Source organism: Brachionichthys hirsutus, chromosome 22, assembly GCF_040956055.1.
Source record: "Brachionichthys hirsutus isolate HB-005 chromosome 22, CSIRO-AGI_Bhir_v1, whole genome shotgun sequence".
NCBI lineage: Eukaryota > Metazoa > Chordata > Actinopteri > Lophiiformes > Brachionichthyidae > Brachionichthys > Brachionichthys hirsutus.
Window position 1 is genome coordinate 8,317,461 of NC_090918.1, and position 15,693 is coordinate 8,333,153.

Here is a 15,693-nt window from a genome sequence, read left to right on the forward strand (position 1 = left end):
TGGACAAGGTCAAGAGGAGGCACAGGTAAAGTGTGGAAAAAGCACAAATGTGCATGTTTCAGACTCATATTAATGGAAGAAATCTTTAATGAAGCCTTAAAATACGCATTAAGGTCGTCTTGGTCGACTCACAGATAAACGGGATATGTATGCATATTATTGTAAAGAAATGCAACCCAAAAACATACATGCAGTACATTTCCTGGCACATTCCGACCGATATTTACGAGGTGTCAGCTCCAAGCTGATGATGGATCAAAATCCATCTTCAAACATATTTACTGGCACCTTTAAAAGTCATAAATCGTAGTTGTTCTTAGCAGAAACATTATCCGGTAGCTTTTGAAAGCGCACCGTGTTTCTGGCCTCTCGTATATTATAAGATTTCACAGTGGACAATTAAGACTGTGCTTCTGTCGTAGAGGAAATATGCTTTGGATCCTTCCTCCACGTGAAATTTATCCACTCAGGTTATTGAAAGTCATTAAATGTCAGACTTGTAAAAAAAATAGGCGTGTCTTAGTTCCATTTTTCAGAGCAGTGTAAATCAAACCATTTTTGCAAACTCTTTAATCGATGTGGTCCTGCTGATGTTTGGAAAACATACAGTTATTCTAATTTCAAAAAATCCCTTATCCTGTTGGGTTTACGGGCTTACAGTTCAAACAGACGTTGTTAGCGTGGTGACTCCATCGTAAACCACCTCCCTTCACTAAGAAGTGTATCTTCCTGGAATTAAAGTACAAATAATGCAAATGACCAGCCCCCCAAAAAAGAAGCTTTAAGAACAACATTTAAGAGTTACGGCTGTCTCAAAGTCCCTTCCTTCACATATGACTTGCGTCTTTGACTTGTTTCAGAGAAGGACATACCGGTACTAAAAAGGATCAGTGTATGAGAGGTGGCACTCAGAGTTGGTTCTGTACAGCAGCTTGAATGTATTTAAAGCTGTTGCCCCCAAGTGGTAAGTGTTAGTACTGAAGTACACTTCTTTTTTTTTGTCTGCCTCTTAAAGCTCCCACGTGCACAAGCACGGTGCAACTTGATCCCCTGGACAGACGTCTAGCAAGCAGTCTTCATGCTTTCAGCCGGTTACCAGTCTGCATGTGTGACGGTGCATGCGCAGAAATAGAACGACAGTCTGCAAATATTATTTCCTTTGCACATGCAATCATGGCTTAGTGAGCTTTTAGATGCACACGTGTGTGTGTGTCGGTGAAGCGCCCGCCTCGTGGAACTTATGCAACCAAAGTAACCTGAGCTGCTTCACAAAGAATAGGGCGAGATCCCGTTGAAAAGCAAGCTCAACCTTCAAATCCAAATCCTCGTACTGTCTGACTACGCTCTGCATGCCTCAATCAAATCCTCCTATAACACCTCAGCAATGTGTGAATGTGTAATTACTGAACATATCACTATATCCTTTAATTCCTTAAAGGGATTGCAAGTTGTTTTTGTGCCATCGGAGCTGACGAGTTAATCTTAGAGGGACAGAGGTCCGTTTAGCGCGGGGTCCACTCTTGCTGCACGTGTGAACCCATGAGAGACACGCTGAGTGAATGACTTGGCCTGCCTGGTAGGATGAGTCTCGGTTTGAATCGCGGCGCTCACCACATGGCAGCAGCAGAAGGTGCTGTCTGGGTGCTGTCTGAGAGAACCCTCTGTCTGTCTGTGCCAAGAAAGCCAAGAATATCCCAGTCTGCTAATATGCTTGCTTGGGTCTCCCGTCTGTTTGCTTTTGTCAGGGCATGTGCATGATTTTTTATTTTGCACACATGCTTATATCTGCGGTTTCCATGTGCGGTGTTGACAGGGAAGAAAATTCCAGGCTGATTTTTTATCTTTTACATTTGATCATTTCTGAATTGAGGAGACTTTTTAAAAGCATCAAGGTTTTTTGTATCTGCGGATATAACCTAGATGTTGTTGCTTATTAACGGTTTATGATTATCTCAATGAAACAAAAGTAAAACTTAATTTGACAACATTTTGCGCAATCAGGAATTCCCATGTGTCCCTCATCAGCACCGCCTGCAGTAGTAATCCTCCTCCTTATGGACTGCAGCAGATGGACAAGTCCTTATTCTGGGTCGATCTTAAAACACTAACAAATGCATCACTGTAGAATGGTGAGCATTCCCTAATGCAGCCTCACTAATGCAGTACGTTTAGCAGGCGCTATAGCATGGCAATAGCCAGCGTCTCCCTTGAGCCGGGCCAAAGCCCGGGTAAATGTAGAGGGTTTCAGCTGGATCAACACCCGCCATCGGCGCTGTTGACCCACAGGACGCTGGTGGAAAGGGATTACAGTGGGTTGAAATGAGAGTGCATCGTCCTCCCCGACTGCAGCCAAAGGACAGGGTGAAGTGGAGAAGGTAGATTTGCTGTGGCGACCCTTCAGGTGACTAATCAAAAGTGCAGTAGTAGTAGTACTATTACTTGTCTAATGGGCTGCCCCACCTCCAGCATGCTGCGAGCACTAAATCAGATTTCCCCTGCTGTGGGATTGTTGTAGGCACGTTTTATAGGAATGGGTTAGTTTAACGAGGGAGCGGTCAATTGGCATTAGGTGGGTGGATTTCTGTGTTGAATAAAGTCAACTGGACCTGCAGGAAATCCTTGAAGACTGCAGACGATTCAGAGCTAAAGATATTGTGGTCATTTCCTCCATGAATTGTGCTTCCAGACTTCAGACTGTCAACAAGAATCAGTCAAACGTGACCAAACCGGGCATGCTGGGAACAATCACAAAGCCTTTCAAGCATATAGATGTGAAAATCTAAATAGAGGAAATGAGAATTGAGCCAAAAATGCTGAGATTTAAATTCCCTTTGATGTATTTAGAGCATATAGTCTGAAAATCAGACAGGGAGGTGGCTGTTCTTCACCAATAAAGAGTTAAACCTTTGATTTAAAATCACGAGAGGGTAATGTTTTGTTTAAAGAACGCCCTCCAATGTAGAAATGCTAAAGTTTATAAAAGATGCATGTAATTTATGAGGTGGGAGTATGTCCTATGATACTGTGAATTAAAGGGTTTGGAGTTCAATGAAAACCTTTTCATGACACAACACAAGCTCAAATCAGAATAGCAGCATGCTAACAACAAATGAGCCTTGTGTCGCCGTACGTATCCGGATTGCGTGTTGTTGTGTAACATGATGGTTATCATCTAAGCAGTGATGGACACCGTATGATTAGACGAAAACATGAGTGGGATGACTAACTATTAATTAACTGTTTGGAAACCTAGAATTTAGACTTTATAGTCACCCTTCATTTGGTCAGATTACAAAGTTCTTATGAAAATTACTGTGGATAAAGTATGAGAAAGGTAGAAGCTGGTGGCAACACATCTGGAGGGAAAGGATCGGGTTGAGATTATTTTTGGAAAAGCTTCTGTCCGGTTCACAAACACACTGCCAGGAACTCAACTCAAGCAGCCCTCAAAGAAACAAACACTCAGAGCACAATGTGGATTAATCTTGTGCAAACCAGTGGAAAGAACGAGGTCGTGTTTGACGTTTATTCCTTTTGGAGAAATAAACACATACTGCACCCTTTCTGTCCAAGAAGCACCACCAGAGACGTTCATGCAGTTCCTTCTTGGTTGATTAAAATAAATTATCTGCAGTAATGGACCTTAACATCCCTTTTTTGATAAACGGTGATGTGTCCAGGATGCCCCCACGGCCTCTTACCCCCGGTGGGATAGGCTGCAGTCTGTACAGAAGGAGCAGTAATAGGTAATACATGGTTGAAATCTATCTGGGTGGACACTTGAGTTGTTACTCTGTTCAAATTGTTGTTTTTCTGTCCGCTCTGTAAACACTGTGTAAGAAAACATCATTGAAAAAATACAAAAAGACCATGTGAATTTTTCTTTTTCATGACATACCGATAACTAATAGGAAATTCAACAAGTGGAGGAGTACAAGCAAAAGTATTTGGAAAACGGAGTTGAAAGCCAAAATCTGCTGGCCCAACGGAAAGGATGTGAATGCATATGGCAGCCATCAAAACATTCGAGGGGAAGAAGAAGCACAGCAACAACGAGCAACAGCGAAATGTCTGCAGCTCAGCCTCCAGTGGAGCGACTGTCTGGAACAACTTAAGTCTGGGTTCATACACAAACGCTGCCAGAAGCCTCAGAGGAATAAATATTTAGGGTGGTTTACTGATGAAGGGCACAAATGTTAATTGTGTCTGGACCATTTTTTGTTGTTTCCAGTAATTAAATATCCCGGGACAGAAGGCATTGAGGGCGATATTTCGGTCATTTGCGTCAGTAAACCATCTAAAACATTCTTCTGTAATAACTGTATTAATATGTAATGTCAAATTATTTCAAAGTCTTTTCAGTCCCATGCAGTTCTGGTGTATTGGAGCTTTTTTTGTGTGTCAAATGTGTGTTTATGGTCCTCAAGTTTTGCTACAGTTCATTGTTTACAGCTTCTTGCAGCAGTAGTAGCAGTCTAATTAGCAAACGGAATAAGCACCACATTAACACCTAGCACAAAACAACAAACGGTCAATTTGGTGTTAATGTTTGCCAGGCAGCCACAAACGCAACTCTCTATTAAGGGTAATGTCGGCTTTGTTGAATGTGTAAATGGAAAACATGCTGATTAAAATAAAAATTAAATGAATGAATAATTCTTAGACTTCTGGAATTAATGCGCAATTTGTGTTGCAATTTCTCACAAATGTTTAAGATACTTCGTGAGTCAAAGAAGGATTCTTCCTTTATGTTACAATGATGATCCAGAGGAGGGCCAGACGCATCGCCACAGACCCCACCCAAAGATTTATTGTGTAAGAACGTGAGGCTAGTAAAGTTTTCCACACTTGAGAAAGCTTCCAGGATGACCTCTATGAATGGTATGTAAAGTCGAGGAGCCAATGAAATCCAGACGTCGACTTCAGGCGTCCTGCGACGCTGTGATGGACGCCCACCAACAAATGGGAGGAAGACTTGGCCCTTTATATCACCTGAACCTCTTTCAAATGAGACAATCTTGTGATACCTTAAGTTTCTTTGTCTCCCGTTTTGTATATATTAGCGTCTAAAAGTCAAATTCTGACTCCTGTGGGAGAGAGTGAGAAGTAGAATAATTCACAGCAAAGACATGTGGGACCAATTGAGTCTGCATTCGCCTACAGTTAGTCGTCTTTGTTTAAACGCAGGAGAGAACAAAATGTTTGTGTCAAGTGTTACGTAAGTCTTCTGTCGCCGGCTCGTAGCCTTTCTGTCAGATTTTCCAAAGCCGTAATTCGCAGCTGCGGAGTTACAGCTGAATTTATTCTCCTTCACAGCCGACGTCTGGGTTAAAACGGCTGCCAGAGATCATTTGAACGGTTTTCCAGACACAACTTCGCCTTCGCCGTTGATTTTTCTACCCAAATCTAAAGCTTGGGCTTTTGCTTGCCCACGCACTTTTGGGAGAGTTGACTGTGGGGCAATCGTTGAATGCATTAGTTCATAAGGGTGTTAACGACGCAAAAGAAGGTTGGCACTATTGCACGGCACATTTGTGGTAAAAATGCTCCCGTTCCTTGTTGCACCTGCTCGAAGTGAGTTACCAGAAGTTTACAGATGATGCCCCCCCCCCCCCCCAAGACGTTCATACTGATGACGCCTTCAATTTCTATGAAGCCTTGACTTCGGTTTGCTGAAGAAGCCTCCCTCCTCCTCCCCATTGCCTTTTCCCCTCTCTGTTTCTCCATCTTCTCTCTCTCTCTCTCCTCCCCCCTCTCTCTCCTTCCCTCTGTGTTTTTCTCCAGAGACCTCCAGGGTTTGAACACCACACTGTTCTTACCTACTGGCCCTCCACCCCATGCACACGAAGAGAGAGAAGCCCAGGTAAACTTGCATGTGAAGACATGGATTTCTGTTTGAATGGTTTATTGCTGCATTATTCTGGTCGGGATTATCAGATGTCGGGGTTTTTAACAAGGGCTCAGTTCTGCAACAAACGAGCCAAGAATACTCGTGCATGAAAAGCGGTAAAAGTTAGAAGCTTGGAACCTTGTTTTGGGGGTAAATATATAATGCTAGATCCAGTGTGTTTGCATCGAGTCCAGTAACTTTGGAGTTTGGAAACCCATCTGTTGCACTTGGATGCAGTCTCTCTCTACATTTTTCATGAGTCTGGAATGAATCAGTCTAATCTTTCTCTCTCTGCATTGTTGGTTTTACAAAGGCGATGTCCTAGACTAGTTACATCTCTGTCTTCGGTCCCCACGCCGTGCGTTTACTCTGATGCTTTTTGCTCTTTTAGTTTGAAGAGCAGTGTGACATTTATGTATGCATATGTATTGCGTAATCGTGGAACATCTGTGTTGCGTTATTGTTCCCATCGCTGGTTCATACAGAACTATATACATCATCGTCTATCATCGCTGATAGATCAGCAGCCTCAAGTTGCAGCTGTAATGATGTGGCTGGATAGGGATAATTGAATCAAGGAATCTAGAACTGATTGGTCCTCAAATCATTTATCATGAACTGTTGACCATTTATATAATACTCTGGGCGGTGGGTGCGGTGATGTGGTTGTGCATGTGGGGAGCAAGCTCAACATCTTTCTAGCATTATCTATCAAACATAATGGTATTTTGTAGCACTTTGCATGAACATACATGTTGCCCTTTAGTTTGGCTCAGGTTTGCACAAACACAAACTTATTATATCTATTTCTGTTTGCAGTTTTCTGCTAAATTATATTGCAGCTCTTGATTGCGCTAACCTTTTCCTTCCATGGCCCTCCTCCTTTTCCCTTTTGTTTGTCGGATCCACAGGAGCCATGTTTCCTCTCCGTCTACCCCTGTTGGCCATGTTGGTCAGTCTGGCCCTGTGCCAGTATTATGACTATGAATACCGGCCTGCTTCCATATTAGGACCCTCAGGCCCCAACTGCAATGAAGATTGCGACTGCCCAGTTAGCTTCCCCAGTGCCATGTATTGCGACAGCCGCAAGCTGAAAGCTGTTCCTGTAGTCCCAACAGGGATCAAGTACTTGTACCTGCAGAACAACCAGATAGAAGAGATCAAGGCAGGTGTGTTTGACAACGTTACTGATACGCTACGCTGGCTGATACTTGACAAAAACCAAATTACCAACTCTAAGATAGCCAAGGGCACAATTGACAAACTCACAGCCTTAACAAAGCTGTACTTTAGTCAAAACAACCTGACAGAGCCAGTGGTCCCTCCCTCAAAGTCCCTCGACGAGCTGAAGCTGATGCAAAACCAGTTGTCCAAGTTCCCATCTGGACTCCTGACTGACAAGGAGAATTTGACCTACATCTACCTTCAGCACAATCAGCTAACCTCCGACGGAGTTGCCGGGGCATTCAAAGGGCCAAAGAAGCTGGTCTCCCTCGATGTGAGCCACAACAAGCTAAAGAAGCTGCCAGCCGGAGTCCCGAGTTCATTGGAAATCCTCTATGCTGACTACAACGACATTGACAGCGTCAGCGCGGGCTACCTGAGCAAGACGCCTGCGCTGCAGTACCTGAGGATGGCCCACAACAAGCTGGTGGACTCTGGACTCCCCGCTGGAGTGTTCAATGTGACCACGCTGGTGGAGCTGGACCTGTCTTTCAACAAGCTGCAGTCCATCCCTGAGATCAACGAGCAGCTGGAGCAACTCTACCTCCAGGCCAACGAGATAAGCAGTGAGTAGACATTTCTGCAGTGGATTCATGATACCGTCTTTACAAAGTCAGTTCTACATGTTCTGTGGATGTGTTGCCTTTCTTCTTTGATAATTATCGCCATTGATCACACAGAGAAGCCTCAATACTACAGTGCACATACTAAAACTGATGATGGGAACCACTTGTTAAAACAGTGACCTTCAGTATGGTACCAGTGAACTGCGATAACCTTTGAGTATTGTTTTGTCTCTTTATCGCTAACAATCTCCAAATTTTTGATTCTTTGCAGAGTTTGAGCTGGCGAGTTTCTGCAAGTTTGTTGGAATCACCAACTTTTCCAAACTGAAGTATCTGCGCCTCGATGCCAACAACATCACGCAACGCAACATGCCCCCTGAAACCTCCAATTGCCTGCGCCAAGCTTCAGATATAATATTTGAATAAGAACCTCGCTTATCATAAAACAAGCAGAATGACAGTTAAAATATTAGGATCTAGCTAACGGTCAAAATAAAAGCAGGGTGGGGGGGGGGGGGGGATCAATTACACGCTGTATAAAAATGTAATAGCCAAAATTTCTAGGAATGGCTAATTCATAATAAATCACACACTTTAACCATTCCAAACTTATACTTGGACACAACGCAGACGGCTCCATTGTCTCAGTCGTAGTGTCATTTTGTTTTCTGTCTTGTATGTTCTAGTGTTAAGCATGTATAATACAATGTTGGTACAATAATTAATCCATTGCTGTGCAAAGGACGAGCACATAAGACTGCATACTCATATTCCAGTGTATCATGTCTGATGTGAGAAATGATGAACAAATGTAATATAGCTGTTAGATATTCAACATCGCGAATGAATTAAAGTGGATCTGATGAAAATACCAATGTCATTTACTCAAGCCCATCACTATCAAACGTTACTGAGTGTAAATATACATTAAATATACATACATATATGTATGTCTTCAACTCAGAAATCTCCATCCAATCCAAAATTTAAGAAGGACATTGTGTTTCTTAAGAAACACAGAGGTAATGGCACCTGATTAAAAGACATTGGTATCATATCCCTGACTGTGCTCAGTTAAAGCTTGAAATGTTAGCGCAATGTTCTGTAGAAGTCACAAGTCGATCCTTTTCTTTACCTAGTCCCTAGCTGTCTGCTGCCATGTGCATCGCTGACTTGTATACACCTGCATTCCTTGCATGCAACCAGTGGTAACGCTCTTTGATAATAAACTACAGCTTTTGCAGTTAAGGCCCTTTCCATTGTTACATTGCTGCTTCGGCGTGTTAAACAAGCACTTCTTAGCAGTGCAAAGTCAACTTGGCACCTGTTAGCAAAGTCATGTCGTCGGGATATCCCAATCTGTTCAGGTAGTTTTTTCGTTTCATCCTGATTTCTTCTGTGGCCATTCGACTCAGTCACTTGGATTTAATGTGAGGAAACCAGACACAGTTGAATAAAATAAGTTTTCAACATATTTGTATGATATTGCTTTGTAAGCTTGCTATAATTAATTAATTAGAATTACATTTAAGAAGATTTATTGCCACTTTGTGTTTTCTAAGGAATAACACAATATATATAGTATTTGTTTTTTACATCCATTAGGTACTCTAGGGACACCAGTTGAGGTGTGGTGTTATTGAAGTACTAAATGAAGTACCTATGTGTGGGTGTACTCTTCGAATCTCTGCATGCAAAATAAAATAATGCAATATATCAAGCAGTATAGATGTCTTCTCTCAGACTCCGCCTGGGCATTACAACAGGCATGACTAGATGATGACTGAGCCAATCTATCATCTTCATTTAAGACCCAAGTCTTTTGGGGATAAATCTTAATGTGTTTCCTTGATTTACAGACAGAAGAAAAAAAACTGTATTGCGACTGTATCTTGTATTTCTCAGATTTCACAGCAATGACAGAGAAGCCACCATCGTTCTTCTGTCCTGTGTTTGAATGGAGCTGCAGAGCGAGAAAGCGCGACTGCTGGTCCTGGAGGGATGCAGGGGTTGCAGGGTTTTCACACAATGTGCTGCAGCTTCAAGATGCTTTCTGTGCAAATTCAACATTTCATCTGTCTCAGACGGAAACCGCAAACGTCTCCTGATGATTTGAAAGAATGTTATTTTTTAGTGTTTCACTGTGTAGTGTCCACACAAGTAATTTAACTTTCATTTGGGAAAAGTCCACCCCAGTGGGGTTTTTTTTTAATAAGATGGATTTTTGTCTGCATATTTGGGCAGTCAGAGAATCTCGTTACCACATTTGTGGTTTAATGTGAGAAAATCATCATCGTTTTTCTCAAAGCATCACCTCAAACTTTCTATTATGGCCAATGCTGAGTCATTTTTAAGGCGGATTCTTACAAGATCATCGAAGGTTTTTGCATTTTTTAGAAAACAAAGGAGGGCAGGTCCAGACCTGAAGCTTTTCCATGTGGGAGATGCCTGTTTTTTCCGCGTCTACGTGGGTTCCCACCGGCTTTCTCCCACAGAATAAATGGTTTCATAGATTGCTTTATGTTGGTTAACCCTTTAAAAACATTTTAGCAGAAGTTATTTTATATTTATTACAGCTTATACTGCTGCCACATGGTAGTACACCCTTTGCATTGAATTTACCGTGCAAACTCTACTTTGAAGAGTTGTCTGTGTTAACTGAGATTCTAAAAAGATCAAACAAGCGGATGCGTATTTAGTTCACTTAACTGGAACAAAATCTGCCTCCATCATCACAAAAAACATCTGCAATTCATTTCCTGCTCATGTGTTCCATGACTCTTCACTATCCAGAAAGTCTGAGAGGACAGCAGCAAAAAGATTTGAAATATTACCATTGCTAGCTTTCAAAATGATTAGAAATAAATCTAATTTAGCTATACTTGCTATAAAAAGTAGTGCAGTTAAAAAATATTTACCATGCAAATAAAAATGTGTTAGAGAAGTGACGCGGTGCACGCTCCAGCGCAATCCTCTCTTACGTCTTTTAAAACTAACTTTTGTGCTGCATAAATGTGCTGACAGCATGACTCATGGGTAAAGTATCAAACTTTATGTCTTTGGATCTGTGCTGAATATTATTTTTACGGTATAGTGCACCTTTGCATAGCTGTGCGCTGAACTAAACACCTGTTGAATGCACCATGTGCTGGAATTTTGACCCACTTTTGTGAGTGGAGCACGAGTCTGTGTTTCTGTAGGAGCTGCAAGGTAATTAATCTACCCAACACTTCCCTATGCAATCCAATACAAGTCAGGAGGTAAAGATAATATCAGTCTACTTGCTTCCAGTACCATCACAACATGCTGCATGTTTGTTTTAACATTTTTCTTCACATTTCACATGTTTTTATATAGTCATTTGTACCAATTTTCAATTTAAGACAATTTCCTCCTCTTCCTCTGGAACCGCTCCTGCTTCCCGTGGCTGCACAATAAAGTCCTTTATAAAGAGCTAAGCCATACAGTGTCCTGCTTGAGACACGGCTGGCAGCCCGACTTCAATGATCATCATGCTTCAATCCAGCTGTTCTCTTTATCTCAGGCTTTTTTTATGCACCTTGATCTAGAAAATTATTTCTCTTTCTTCTATTATTTCAACTCAAGCTGAAGGTACAACAGATGGCAAGCCATCTGTGGCAAGCCATCTGTTGTACGTCTCTCTTCGCCAGATGTCCGGTTTGAGGCCTCAAGTAAGACACACATGGAGCTGATATAAGAAAAGGAGGACAAGAAGATGCGGAGGTGCTACAGAATCGAACAGGAAAAGAATGAAGGATCAATTTTCCAAGGTTTATCGTGTGTCTAATGAAAGTGAGCTCGCATCCTGCATATCACTTCCTATTTGTTTTTAAGTGTTGCTTAAAGCAGGAAACAGCAGCTAAATATTTTCTCATCAACACCAGCAAGCAAATCAATGAACCTCATCTTCATCAAACATGCTCACAAATTCAGTGCTACGATTTACACTGGGTACACTGTTCAAGATGTGACTATGAGCCCCGCTGAGTCCCAACAGCAGATCCTCCGCTGAAAACCACTGGGTGGAGTGACAGCAGTTTAACCCTCAAAGCTGATGACTTCAATGTCTTAAAAAAAAAAAAAGAGGAGAGGTGGGAGGAAAAATAACCAGCTGGGCTGGTAGAAAAGTAAGCACCCCTCTCTAAAAGGGCATCCCAACACACACACACACGCACGCACACACACTATCATCCTCCCACCAACAACAAATGCTGCATCCTCAAACCAACAGCGCGCAGGAGAATGTAACGCTACCTGTGCTGGAGCGCTCGCTGACCACATCAGAGCTGGGACAACCATCAGAGTTCATCCGTGAGGAAGAGGAGGAAGAGGAGGTCACCCGGCTGCACGCAGATCATTCACGGCAGTTGGAGAAGCAGGTAAAGATAAATCTGTTTGAGAGAAAGGAGCTGTGATGTATTTGTTTCACCAACCCCTGGTTTAGAACAGGTAAAAGGTGAAGTAACCAGAGTTTAATTACTGTAAATGTTGTATTTTATTTAGTTTGTGAATTACAGTAGAATGCCTCATTATCAGGATGCATATCGATGGATTGCATTTTTTTTATTTTTTTTACATAGAGTAGAAAGAATGATGCCAGCTTTAATGTTGATTAGCCGACCGTTTGACATCTCTAACCTGACATCTTTTACTTTTTGACAACAAGTAATATAAATAACTATCTTTATTAGATAAAGATGTCTGTCTCTTTAGGACTGTATAATCATCTATGCAAACATGTGCCCGATTTATCGAGTCTTTGACGCACGGCTCTGGAGGTGTAATTGATCACACAAGATTACAATCATGTGTCGGGGAGCGAACACCGTTCACAAACGCACATTGGCAAAAACGAGATTATCTGTAATGGGATTTTATGGTTGGTCTGTGGATAAGTGTTGCTTCTATCCTCACACAACTCAGCTGGGATTATCCAGCATCCAAGCCTTTGCCGTCATCGCTGGAAATTAGTGCAAGCTCATGCTGGCATGTTCAAAAGGTCACCTGACACTGGCTGAGGTCTGCAAAACGGTGTGCAAAATAATCCCTGGAGATTAAGGCTGATTTCCCTTCAATAACAGCATTACATCTCATGTCTGAAGGCAATGTTTTTGACTGGAAGCTTTAGCAGTGCGGTTCAAACAACCTGCTGTCCGTCTCAGCAATTAAATCTGACATCATCGAAATACTCATCAATCATGTGATTAAAATCATTTTAGAGAAGCTTGTTGGCTTCTCACTGGATCCTCCTGAATCCGTAGCTGTTTCTAAGTGGGTCAAGCCTCAAGCACCAAAAAGGCTCATCACACGACACACCACGTTTGACCCGAGGCGAATCTGATTGGTCAAGAGAAGCTTTGATGTCACGCTGAGTGATAGGTTGGCACATGTTGAATGAAAATAGAAGTGGTACAAATACAGGGAAGTCAGAGGCACAGAGAAGCGACCCAGCCAAGGAGGAACCGGCAGACTTTAAGGTAAGATTAGGGGGGGGGGTTCTGGAGATTGGAGAAGCTGATACTGTGGTTGACAAAAATGGTAGTTCAGCAGATTGTCTTTCGACTTTAGTGATTGGGTATTTAATCTTTACAGAAGCATGAGTCACTCTTTGATCAATTGTTCCACATACGGTACGCTGACCCTTATACATAGCAAGAAAGCATGAGCATATGCCCAAAACATATGTGCTGACTTTTTCATTGATTTGCAACAACCCACGGAAAAGAATGCAAATAGCGAGCGCATCAGGCACTGAAACAGGCACGCGTTGAACTGCATGCAACTCACAACCGGCATGCACGACGTTCCGGTCGAAGCTTTGCTGTTGCCTTAATGCAATATAAACTGACCTGGCTCTGCAGCCTGTTATTGAAGCTTTACTTGTTTATTGGCATGACCTGGAAAGAACCGGTCACATGGCTGTCTTGGCATGTAAAGGTAATGAGATTATTGTACAAGGGGACGGCACGGTGGTGTAGTGGTTAGAGCAACATTGCGAGGATCCCAGCCGTGCATGTTCTCCCCGTGTCTGCGTGAATTTTCTCCGGGTTTAGGTGAAGTGATGACTTCAAATTATCCGTAGTGTATGAATCTGTCTCTGTGTGGCACCGCGATGAGCTGGCGACACGTCCGAGGTGTACCCCACCCCATTCTGCATATCTCATTCCACAGCTGTTGACAACGCCATTTTGTCTTTCTCTCTCCAACACAGGTGAGGCAGTCAAATGGCACATCTCCCAAGCCTTCTTTGCATTGTGTTCCTGGTTGGGACCGTTCTCAGCCAGGACATGCCTTATGAAGAATATCTGGCACAGCTGCAAGCCTGTCCTAAGCAATGCCGCTGCCCACCCAACTTTCCTCGTGCCGTCTACTGTGACAACAAAGGCCTAAAGAGCATTCCCCAAATCCCTCCACACACTTGGTATCTCTACCTTCAACGCAACCAGATTGAAGTGCTGTCAGCAGATGCCCTACGAAATGCCACGTCGCTGCGCTGGCTGAACCTGAACCGTAACAAAATCACAAGTGAGGGAGTAGAAGCAGAGGCCCTAAGCGGAATGTCTCACCTGGCGCACCTGTACATGGATGACAACCTTCTGTCTTCGGTGCCGTCCCCTCTACCACCGGGCTTGGAACAACTACGTCTCGCTCGCAATCGCATCTCCAAGATCCCTGCTGGTGTCTTTGTCGGCGTGGATAAACTTAACCTCTTGGACCTCCAGGGGAACAAGTTGATGGACGACGCCGTGACTGAAGTGAACCTGAAGGGTCTAAGCAGCCTGGTCCAAATCAACCTGGCCAAGAACCAGCTGAGCCGCATGCCTCTTGGTCTGCCGTCCACCACCGCCCAGCTTTTCCTTGACGGCAACAACATTGCGAGGATCCCAGCCGGCTACTTCAAAGGTTTACCAAAAGTGGCGTTTTTAAGGCTCAACAACAACAAGCTCAGCAGCAATGGGATCCCCAAAAACGTGTTTAATGTGTCCAGCATCTTGGACTTACAGCTGTCCCACAATCAGTTGACTGAGGTTCCCGTCATTTCTTCAGGCCTCGAGCACCTTCACCTCGACCACAACAATATCAAAGGTAAGTCTTGAGACTCCGCTTGATATATGTGCAGGTTATGCATCTGTTGAAAGGGATTTAGTGAAATCTGTAACGCCTTTGTCCTTTGTCTTTTTACAGCGGTGGTCGGCTCCAACGTCTGCCCCGTTTCTATTGACACTTTGGACGACTCCGTCAATGAGAGTGTTCCTCGACTGCGCTACCTCAGACTGGATGGCAATGAAATTAAACCGCCAATTCCCAGGGATGTCGTCCTGTGCTTCCGTCTCCTGACGTCCATTTTCATCTAAAGTCGTAATAAGCATATTCTCTGATAAATGAGACCGGGGGGGGTCCATGCAAGAAAAAGGGTCACATGACCGATATTTGCACGTTTTTTTTCAAAGCTCAAGCAATTGATGACGTTTTTGCATCAACTTGTTTTGTTGCTGTGACTTTTGGAACGGTTCTCTCTAGTTACAAGAAACATTATTTGGTGGCTTTTTTTTTAACCTAAGAGAAAATACAGAATTAACAAGAGACGAATGGGTCAGAGGCTTTCTGAGGCCACTAGTGCCTTATGTTGATAAAAACGTGGAGATTTTCCAGACCCATAGAAAATGTGATTTCTTTAGCAGAAAGCAGAATTTATCTAACATATATAAAAGAATTTTTATTTGCTGACTTGATTCCAAATTCATGGTACTTTGGTATTGTTTCCTTCTTTTCTTTTACATTTTTAATTAATTTAGTACTATAGAAATGTATGTAAATCTGACAATCCTGTGGATATTCATTCTTTGTTTTGTTTAGAAAATAAATATAACTATTTTTGCCAACAGATTTTTTATTTTGGTCATTCTCTGAGTCTAGTGAGCAAAAATATTTCAACTAAATTGTCATCATTTGAATTAAATCTCTTAAAATTTGACCCAGACTGATTCTTTT

The 15,693-nt window shown here is 42.7% G+C and overlaps 2 protein-coding genes across 2 annotated transcripts; both read left to right on the forward strand.

The window, feature by feature from the left end:
• The first annotated feature begins 5,794 nt into the window (after positions 1-5,794).
• Positions 5,795-9,396, forward strand: lum (lumican). Its single transcript, XM_068755282.1, has 3 exons — positions 5,795-5,863; positions 6,802-7,680; positions 7,952-9,396. The coding sequence occupies exons 2-3, from the start codon at positions 6,807-6,809 to the stop codon at positions 8,104-8,106; spliced, it is 1,029 nt and encodes a 342-aa protein (XP_068611383.1). The 5' UTR covers positions 5,795-5,863; positions 6,802-6,806; the 3' UTR covers positions 8,107-9,396.
• Positions 9,397-13,925: 4,529 nt separating this feature from the next.
• On the forward strand, positions 13,926-15,056 carry kera (keratocan). The gene is made up of 2 exons (XM_068755390.1): positions 13,926-14,787; positions 14,887-15,056. The coding sequence occupies exons 1-2, from the start codon at positions 13,926-13,928 to the stop codon at positions 15,054-15,056; spliced, it is 1,032 nt and encodes a 343-aa protein (XP_068611491.1).
• Positions 15,057-15,693: the final 637 nt, after the last annotated feature.

What these genes read in the sequence shown, in the direction of transcription:
- lum (XM_068755282.1), top strand. Translation starts at nt 6,807, where the DNA reads ATGTTTCCTCTCCGTCTACCCCTGTTGGCCATGTTGGTCAGTCTGGCC. An exon ending in CCAGGCCAACGAGATAAGCA is followed by an intron (nt 7,681 to 7,951) that starts GTGAGTAGACAT and finishes GATTCTTTGCAG; the next exon opens with AGTTTGAGCTGGCGAGTTTC.
- kera (XM_068755390.1), top strand. Translation starts at nt 13,926, where the DNA reads ATGGCACATCTCCCAAGCCTTCTTTGCATTGTGTTCCTGGTTGGGACC. An exon ending in CGACCACAACAATATCAAAG is followed by an intron (nt 14,788 to 14,886) that starts GTAAGTCTTGAG and finishes GTCTTTTTACAG; the next exon opens with CGGTGGTCGGCTCCAACGTC.